This window comes from Lepisosteus platostomus, chromosome 26 (genome assembly GCF_059453375.1).
Source record: "Lepisosteus platostomus isolate fLepPlt1 chromosome 26, fLepPlt1.hap1, whole genome shotgun sequence".
Taxonomy (NCBI): domain Eukaryota; kingdom Metazoa; phylum Chordata; class Actinopteri; order Semionotiformes; family Lepisosteidae; genus Lepisosteus; species Lepisosteus platostomus.
This window is the reverse complement of record NC_142636.1, coordinates 15850759-15860859: the sequence shown is the minus strand read 5'-3', so window position 1 is coordinate 15860859 and position 10101 is coordinate 15850759. Positions and strand designations below refer to the sequence as shown.

The 10101-nt window shown below is 44.7% G+C and overlaps 1 protein-coding gene across 1 annotated transcript; it reads left to right on the top strand.

The window, feature by feature from the left end:
- On the top strand, positions 1 to 6762 carry LOC148640424 (uncharacterized). The gene is made up of 5 exons (XM_088621002.1): positions 1 to 249; positions 1759 to 2079; positions 2724 to 2846; positions 3105 to 3157; positions 3243 to 6762. The coding sequence occupies exons 1-4, from the start codon at positions 162 to 164 to the stop codon at positions 3149 to 3151; spliced, it is 579 nt and encodes a 192-aa protein (XP_088477128.1). The 5' UTR covers positions 1 to 161; the 3' UTR covers positions 3152 to 3157; positions 3243 to 6762.
- Positions 6763 to 10101: the final 3339 nt, after the last annotated feature.

Below are 10101 nucleotides of genomic sequence, written 5' to 3'. Positions count from 1 at the left end.
GGGGGATCTGTATCCCCACTGGTGTCCGGCTGCTCCACAGGGACGTGGGAGGAAGACTGGGCTTAAGATTACCCCTTCTGTACCCTTCCAGTCCAGGAGTCCACGATCGGGAAACCAGTTACCAGGATTTGGCTTTTCTGGGAGGTCTGGGGGTAGCAGACATGGGAGAAATCATGCATCCCGGACGGTCTCGTCTCTGGCTGGCCGTCTCCATGGCTGTGGTCCTGCTCACACTTCCCGGCTCTGCAGGTATGCCTTCCCATCTTGTCTCTCAGACCCTCAGATCCTCTGGTCTTTAAATGCAGGGATCGGCAGCCAAGATCTCAGAGACTTATATGGGCTCAATGATATTAAATTGGGCATAGAGGAATTATGATGCTTGAGTTCTTTAAATAATTATATAGAAAAATGACCATACATGCCTTTAGAACATACTAATGTCTACCTGATGTGGCTCCTTCATTTTCTGTTTCTATAGTCCCCAGAACTACTTCCAGAACAGCAAACTAAAAGTACTGTATCTCCCTCCCAGATTACATCAGAGAGTCTTTGAAGCCAGCATTTCAGCTTTCATGCAGTGCTCTGAGGATCTAAATAAAGCAGTCCAATAGTGTACTGTCATTAATCTGAATTAATGGACCAGAGGCCTAAAGAGAGATTCAAAGTGTTCTCACACACAGCAAGAATATTCAACCTGCTACATCATTGTTTTCTAAAATAACTTTTCAGTTAAGTTCTTTTTCAAGCCGGTCATGATCAGTAAGCGAAACATGCAACATTCTAGACCTTTAATTTTCCTTTGCTTCAGCCATCTCCAGCATAAAAAAAAGCTATTATCATGATGCTTGATTTAATTTTGTTTGGGTTTCACTCTATTTGACTCTGACACTTTCAGGTAAAATCAATGTTCTTGTCTACCCAATAGCATGCACATGTACTGCTGGTCCAGACCATTCTTGGCTGACCCACAATTTTGTGTGCGGTCACGCCACTGGGTGGAGTACTAAACTATTTAAAAGAAGAACTGTTTACTGCAAGCCAAGGTTAACCAAATTTCATGGCCTTAAAATCCATGACGGTGCTTCTACAGCGACTGACTCAGCGTCAGTGCAATTACATATTGGAGAGACTGGTCGTATCTCCCATGAAAACTTTCACTATTTGACTATCTGGGGAGGTGAAAAGGAGTTACACAGGAGGAAGCCCCACGGAATAGTTGAACCCCCCTTCACACAAATAAAGCCATTTCCCTGACAAATGAAGGAGGAGAGAGAGGCTCCAGTCTGCCCTCTGAGGGCCTGCTTCTCAACACGGAAGCTAGAATTTTCTTGTAGAAGCTCAAAGCATTTCAGAAGCCTGTTCTCCTTAGTAGTTACTGAAATACAGATGAGGAACTTGAAAAATCATTAGTTCATAACAGCTGAAACACTGCATTTTCCCCCTCTAACTTATCTGCACTGGAAGTAGATTTTACTTCCATCCATCCCTTTTTCTAACCACTTTATCCAGTACAGGGGCGCGGGGGATCCACAGTCTATCTCTGCAAGGAGTGGGTACAAGGCAGGGTACACCCTGGAAGGATGCCAGTCTTAGACTTGACTTGCTCCTTGAAATATCTTGACTTGCATTCTTGGTAGATTAAAACATGGTTGTTTAATGTTTGCGTGCTCTTTTATATTTTGGATTTTGAAGTTGGATGAAAAGGTGTGGCTTCCTGATGTTTTGGTTGATTCGTTGTCTTGGCCCTTCTGCCTGCAGAGGAGTTCACCACCCCCCCAAAGAACGTGTCGGTGGCCAGCGGCAAGGCCGTGAACTTCGTGTGCGGGGTCAGCACGGTGCCCGCCGGGGTGCAGGAGCTGCAGCTCAACATCTACAGCTGGAGTGTGAACGCCAGCATCCGTTGCCCCGGCGACAATGTCTACCTGTCCGCTCAGGTCATCATGGGCTACTGTGAGAACAGGGGCAGAGAGCTGCGTGCCGTCTGGAGGATGGCCACCACGGTGAAGGCAGACAACGGGACCTACGTCACCTGCTTCTCCCCGGGGATACGACCAGCAGAGGGGTACCTCTCCATCACCGGTAGGTGTGTGACCTGCTTCGAGCCTCTGCAAGGAAACGAGCTCACTTGCCTCTGTACAGAACCCTTCTGACTGATGATTTATCACTATCCATCCACTTTCTAACCACTTGAACCAGGACAGGGTCGTGGGAGAGCTGGAGCCTATCCCAGCGTGCAACAGGCACAAGGAAGGGCACTCCCTGGACAGGACACCAGTCCATTGCAGGGCACACAGACACACGCACACACGTATATATCTTTCGACTGTGGGAGGAAACTGGAGCACCCACAGGAAACCCAAGCAAACGCGAAGAGAACATACAAACTCCACACAGACAGCAGCCCAGGGCCCCAGCGCTGCAAGGCTGTGCTGCCCTCAGTGCAAATCAGACCAACCTAAATGCAAACACAGGGCTGTAACAAAGGCAAAGAGCTTCGCGGCGTGTGTGGCTCACCCAGTCCTTTGTGAATTTACACTCCTCTCATTCACCCCCTTGTCAGTCTCACCCTGAAACAATGTAAAATAACTCTGTTATCTCCTAAAGCAGTGTTCTAATGAGATCATTGTGGGTGATATAGTTGTGCTCTTGGACAGGCATCGGCAAGCAAGCCTGTTTCACAGAGAGCCACAGTAAAGCAAGTCAAACCTTCTCTCCATCCCCAGAAAACAGCAACTACTTCACTACTCTCATCGCCTGCGTCTTCGGTGGCTTCTTCGGGATCCTCATCATTTTCTGCCTGGCCTTCTGCTTCCTCAAACGCTCCAAGAGGCTACAGAAATGTCTGAGTAAGTAATAGTTTTAAAAAACAGGAAATTGCGCTTAGAATCTGTCTGGCTGCAGACACCTTTTCCAAAGAGACGCCCAGAGAGCAGAGAGGGGCGAAACCACAGCTGAGGCTGTGCTCACTGACCCAGAGGACGACATTATCCGAAGACCAGAGAGCTTCAGTTTCAGTGTCAGACACGCAGGGGAAGGGTTTCTGAGTGATTTCACATGCTGTGCCACACTGATTACTGGTGCATTTTCTGTTTGTGTTTCAACAGAGGGGAAATCGTTACAAGAGGACATGGACACCTGTGTGGGGGAGTGAGTTGCTGTAAGTTTTCTGAAACTACTCACTGTACCTACACCTGAATTCCTAAAACACCTACAGAGAGATATGTGTTCTGTTTTGTCCACAGGTAGACAAGACGTGACAACATCTGTTACCAGTAGCCAACTGGGGAAACCTGTTACTGTTCAGTTTGGTCAACTTTGTTTTTTTCTTGCTTCAAAATCTTAATCTTCAAAATGTATCAGTAGGCAAACCATAGAATAAGATATCATCTCGCCTGGACATTTAGTGCGATCAGCCATCTTTTATGTCACAAACGTTCCTAACAGGAAATATGAGTTAATTTATTGTAAGAGTAATGAAGTCTTCATGACCTGGACAGGGGAGTGATTCACAACCATTCACCTTCTTTTTGGGTGAAGCTGAAGATTTGTGGTAGATTCTGAAAATGAAGACTTGTCTCATGGACTAGAGTACAATGCTAAAAATCGTCAATCAATAATGATATTGTCCCATTATTCAAGAAGATTTATTTAGCAGATGTGGAGGGTAAACTTTTCTAAGCAATGTCACTCACAGTGAACGACCTCCTTAATTAACATATATTTTAAGAGGGAGGCGGTTATTACATGACAGCAATTAACTTCTGAACGTTTGATAGAACCTGTACTATAGCAAAAACTGAAATTTTAAAGAATCGACTGCTTCCCGTTAGTCTTTCTGCCTACCATTATTATGCGGTAGCTCCTACACGGGAAGGCGCACCAAGCGTAGTTTACACAGCACGCAAGGCAGGACCGTGTCCTCAGCGCTCTGGGAATTGGGCATTTCCTTTCGAAACGGTTGTAATTTCATCACGTTATGAGGAAAACGGTTATGACCCACCTGTCACTGCAGCAAGTAACGAAACCTTCAGTTTTCCTATATAATTTATTACAGTTTAAAGTTAATACTGCGTGAAGCGCTTGTTAAATCATACGGGTTTCAGAACGCTGTCTCCTAGTTTATTCATTCGCCTACCGAGGGATATATATATTAAGCATTATCTGTCAATTCTTACTCCATAGAAGGGTCTTTCAGGTAATCTCCATGTACCTGTTCAGGGAAGTCAAAGTTAACACACAGATAACCGCAGCTTAGCGGTCCTCAGCACTCCGGGACAGACTCGGACAGTTTCGGTCTGGGAGGAACTCCGCGTACTGTTGTGGTTTTTGCTCCAGTTCTTAATCGATTATCGCTTATCGATTCCAGTTTTCTGTTTGGTCATATTTCTAATTCGTTCGACCCTGTTCCAGCTTTGGCGTTTCAGAACTATCATTACTCAGGTGTGGTGCATATAACCAAACGGGTGTCTGCGAGAGGAAAAAAAGCTTCCGACAGTTTCAGTCACATTGCGGGCGTATCTGCTACAGTGTCACTCCCCTCGTGTGTTTATTGTCTGCCGCTCATCTATAAGGACCTGTTTAATCAGAAATACCAGCAGACGGTTGAGGGGAGGCAGTGCAGTAGGGTCTCGACATTCCTAAGAGTTCGGTACAGAACACCGTCGCAAAATGCCAAATTTGGTCCACCCTATAAACTCGCATAATATACTATTGCTAATAAATATACTATTGCTAATAATATACTAGACTAGTATATAGTATGTGGTCAAAACACACAAGTCGTCTTTCCTTATATAATAACTAATGTACTGGGTAAGTTCACTTAAATGATAACGATCAACTAACATTGCTGTTAACACCCTTCAGCTCGGTTTCATCCCGCTCCGCTCTTCTTCCGCCCAAGACTGTCGGCCAGAGCGAAACCGCAAGTTCAATTCGCAGAGGTCGGGATGTTCTGTGTGCTGATGTTACTGGAAACTGTGCCTTGCGGTCGGGTATTTTTTACACTGAGTAATGTCCAAGAAAAAGTCTGAATAAAACCTCTGAATAAGCAAGCAGATCCAATACAAAATCAGTTTGGGGTTGAGAGTTTAGCTAATGGTAGCCACTGTTCCAGAGCACGTAGCACATTCTGTGAATCTTAAATCGATTCATGGTGTTTCCACTAGATGACGCTCGTTTTTTACCGTCGCTTTGGCTGATAGGAGGAAATGCATGCACATTTCAGTAAAAAGCAACGTCTGGATTTATTAGCAATTGTAACTTTACCTAGGTTTGTCGATATCGCACATTTAAGAGAATATTCTCTCGTTGCTTAGGAAGCTATTTAACATTTACCTGTTTCGTACGCTGTACAAAACGAGAGTTAATGAGTGTGGCAATGTGTCATATTCGTAATATAACGTTCTTGAGTGTAACAAGGTCAGACTATCGGCCTTGTTTTTTTTTAAAAGATTTTTTTTAAGAGGTATGTTATTCTCGTAATAGGTAGTGGAGAGAAACCTCATCTTTTAATGGAGATTTTCTGTCATGATTAGACCTAGGGTGTTTATAATGAGGCACACAACATGTTGAATATTGTAACACAACGAGGTTCAGGTGGGCGCCCTTGCCGCATTAGGTCTGCCCCGCTCCGCCGGGGGCTCGAACCCGGGACTCCCGCATCACTCAACATGGACCCAGCCCGGTGAGCTAAAAAGAGATCTCTCCAAACCCCAGGGGCTGTAGTCCTGCTATCACAGGGAAGGGCGGAGACGTCACCGCTCTGGTAAGCCGGCTCTTACACAGCACCTGTCGGCCGTAAGTGTTATAATATGATGATGATATATTGTTTCCTCTTTCTTTATATATAAACACACCGAGTACACCGAGAGCCCTTGTGACTATATTAAAAATATCTGATTGATAATCTGACAGTGTGAACATCCTTCTATAAGAAAAGCCCAGCTTCTTCTTGACCTTTATTCCAGTTGAATGCAGCTCCTGACACCCAGAGAGCCCCAGTGCAGAAGGCTTACTAAATCACCATGAGATCACCAGTTTCTTAAGAACTGAAGCAATTCCATTATGATCAATTAACAGGTGATTTGTTCAATTAAGTAATTTACCAATCACATAGGACTAAAATCAAAATACTCTTCAGTGAACTGATGACTTGCTGGGTTGGTCAATATCTTACAGGGCCTGTCAGACTAACTGTATAGTTTATGATGGCTCTTCAATGGGCCTTTAAAATAGAAGACTGGGGCAACTTCTTTCTTATTTTCTGTTGGTTTTTTCCCTAAAATCCCATCGTCCCCTGTGCCACAATGGCAGCACTCTGCATAACCCCAACTCCAAAAACAATCACAACGGCAGCCACCACGCCGTGCTTCTCCCAGAATGGACAATAGAAAATACACAACAGAAATCCAGCTGAAAACAGTTTGTCTGGAGTTCAAAGAGCTGGATGACACAGTTCTGTGTTTAAAAACTACTTGTTGTGAACAGGAGCACTTTGAACAGGAGCAGTTTATTTTAATTCATTTTAATTATTTGCTGAACTCGCGGCTGTGTTGTTTCCAGCTTTATAATGTTTATTTTTAAGTCTAGCAGCCAGAAGATGGTACTTTAGTTTCCTCATAGAGCTACCAGATATGGGTACTCTGTCAGTATAATAATTAGGACAGTTTGTAGCTTGTTAAGATAAGAGTCATGTTATTCCCAAGTCCTGTGTGTAGTTACAGATTGCAAATACAATAAAGTGTCGCAAAAAGGCACATTGCACTGATATTCTGTCTTAAAATGGGCGTTAAAACTGTGAAACATTAAACATATTTTGAAAAAAATGTAAAGTTTTAAAAATGAGGAGACTGTATATGTGCATTTAAAACTGAGAACAGTAGGCACTTCTTTACACAAAGGTTTGTGGGAGAGTGGGCCAGGCTCCTGTCATTGTGTTATGTTGGGAGTGTTTCCCAATGGAACAATAAAGTTGAATTGAATTGATGTCTTCCAAGAAAAGACTGGATGACATCCCTGAATCCGCAGACCACTCAGTACCACGCAGGCCAGAAGACCAAATGGTCTCCTCTCATTTTTTACCTTTCTTATCACTCATCAGCTCAGGTTCTCATCCTTTGTTCCATTCTGTCAGGGGTCAGTAAGGAGATGAAATGGAGGGACTGTGGAACAGGAGGGAAAAAGAGCTCTTAGTTAGCGTTTGCCTGGGCCAACACAGGACCTCAGACCAGGCCAGACTTCATTATTCCAGCGCCTCTTCTGTTCAAATGCCTTTTGAATTATTCACAGTGCTCCTTTTTCCAGCTGTATTTCTGTGCTGGGAGTGGCATGAATATGAACAAAACATTAATGTGGCCCCTTTCACAGCCCTGGGGGAGGAGCTATTTGCAGGAAGTTAAATTACACCTTTTTAGAAGAGTGGGGAGGGGTGATTGTTGGATTGAAACCCAGTTTTTCCAGACCCCCCATGCCAACCAGCTGTGAATGAAAAGGACGATGTTCCGCCCTGCCTGTATGGCCCGGCACAGAAAGATAGAGAACAGACCTGCTTTACATCTGTTGATTTCTACCTTGACTCTGCAAATCAAACCTGTCTGCAAACAGTATGGCAACCTTTGCAAAACTTAGGGCATAAGTTGCGACCATGCCAAAGTGCTTTTAAAGTTGAAATACGGGAGACACCAATTTACACAAAGGGTTGTGGGGGTCTGAAACAAGCTATCCAGCTGTGATGCTGAGGACGGTTCTCTAGATTTTTCAAGAAACGGATGAGATACTCAGATCAAGCAAACTGCCACCCTGACAAGAAGCGAAAACTGTTTCAGAGGAAGTGGGAGGCTCCTGTGAATTCAGATTCTCCTCCCAGCCAGAGCCTGGAGAGTCTCAGCCTCCCTCCTGTCATCTCTTCCCTCCTGAGGGCTAAGAGCCATGGACACAGCCACATGGTTCCTGGCCTTCATGCAGTTCAGAAACAACGAGGGAGGGATTGCTTTTTCTTTCTGCTCAGACTCTTCTCTTTAATAAAGGCTATAATTATCTGAGCTTCCTGGGAGATCCTATAATTAAAAAGCTAAATCTTTTCTCAAAGAAAGGGAAAGTGGGGCATGTTAACCTCTTGTTCATCTGGGTTTCTTCTGGCTGCTCTGGTTTCCTCCTACAGTCTACAGACATGCTGTAAAGTTATATCATTAATAAATTTCACTAGGAATAACAGCGCTCAGGGGTTAAGCATACTGACAGGTGTCTGGAGTGTTGGAGCTGCCCAGCTGAGGGCCGGTCCCCTGGCCACAGGACCGCAGGCTGTGCCCCTCCAACCAGCGGAGTGAGCAGTGACGAGGGGCAGGAGCAGGAGACGAACCAAGCGAACACTTCAAGCCCTATGTCTTTAAATTTCAATTCCCTTTTCTTAAATCCTATCAGAAAAACAAGTCTGATGAGCAATAGAAAATTAAGATCAGCAGGCTCAGAGCATCACATTGTCACTGGATCTCACTGGCCTCACTTCATTGCAGCAAATGCTGTTTCCTGAGCAACAGGGCTGGCTGCTCCAGGGAGAAAGCAGGGCTGTCTCTGAGGATCCCAGCTGTGAGCGAATGGAAGTTAGTACAGTGCCTCCTAGTAACCTGAGCCAAGAACAGCTCTAATACTGTGAAGGTGAAGAATAGGAGATAAGGATGGCATGGCACAGGCGGGAGGGTGTTGTTAAACTGTTGATGCTACAATCAGGCTTGTGAAATGACTAAATATAGCAGTCATGCACATGCTCAGAAATGTTGGCTTCTGCTGTGTTCTGTCCTTGACGTGACCCAATCCCATTAGCATTGTTGTCAGAGCAAAGGCAAAGACAGACACTAGGATACCTTTCTTTCTCCAATCTCTGTCTTCAGTGAGATCACACTGTCTTTTCCTTTTGTGAACCCTTTTACATAAAGGGTGGTGGTAGTGTGGAACAAGCTGCTCAGCCATGTTGTTGAAGCTGATGACCTGGATTTGTTAAGTAAACACCTGGATGAGGTTCTTGCATCAACTACCAAATGGGCTACATGGGCCTATGGCCTTTCTTATGTTATCAGACACTGCTGTTGTGCTCTTGAGCAAATACATTTCAGCTTTATTATTGTGTGCAAATGAAAACTGCTTTGGATTGCTATGTCAGACACATACATTAGCAGGTTAGTTAAATCAGATCAAACTAAATGCTCTCTACAAACGTAGGGATCTACAGAAGGCTAACAGCATTGACAGTAGTGTCACATCCCCTCCACCCCAGAGAACACACACAGAAAGTGATTGGGAAATTGTTTATTCATTCTGCACCCCATTGCTTTAAAATATTATTAAATTATGTAATGTTTCTGAAATTTTGCTTGTCCTGACCTCTGGATGATCGATGGTTGTTCTAATATGTCAGACTGTGCTGCAAAGTCGATTTCCTAATAATAATAATAATAAATCCCCTCCGTGTAGCCATCCCTTTACAAGCTGCCTGAAGGAATGACGGACAGTATGAGATCTATTGCTTCAGACAGGCTGAAGAATCTACTTAATTAGGTCAAACATCCCAGTCACACCTCCAAGCCTGGAAAAGTAATCATTCTCAATTGAAAGCTTGTGAGACAGTGTTCCAATCGGAAATGTATCAGTGATAAATCGCTGAAATATCTGTTTCTTAGCGCACAGTCTTATCGGACAGTGCTTTGACATGATGTAGGATCAATCTCACTATAAAGAAGACCTTTTTGCATGATTTGTTTAACAGGTCACCAGTCTCTTCAGCCCTCTGGGTCTTGAGCAAGGAATGGGCAAAACATGTTCCAGGAATCGGGCTTCTCCGTGGGCGGTTTTCCAACCTCCCTCCATCCTGCAGGACCCGGCCGGACTGCAGTTCTCTTGAGGACGTGATCAAAGTCACAGGTGACAGGGCGAGATCTCCGGCCCCGGGTCCCGGTCAACCTTCACCGCTTCTGCCTGCTCGAACTCAACTGAACAGGAATTCTGACCGCTTTCCCCTTAAGCTGCCTGTTTGCACTGTCAACAGCTCTGAGCAGGGGGTTGTTTGGGCTAGAAACAGTCATTTCAATGTGCTGTGTGAGTGGGGTG

Bases quoted from the DNA above. Each gene is read 5' to 3' on its own strand.
- LOC148640424 (XM_088621002.1), top strand. From the start codon at position 162: ATGGGAGAAATCATGCATCCCGGACGGTCTCGTCTCTGGCTGGCCGTC. The intron at 2,080-2,723 runs GTAGGTGTGTGA...CTCCATCCCCAG, and splicing joins GGGGTACCTCTCCATCACCG to AAAACAGCAACTACTTCACT. The intron at 2,847-3,104 runs GTAAGTAATAGT...GTGTTTCAACAG, and splicing joins GAGGCTACAGAAATGTCTGA to AGGGGAAATCGTTACAAGAG.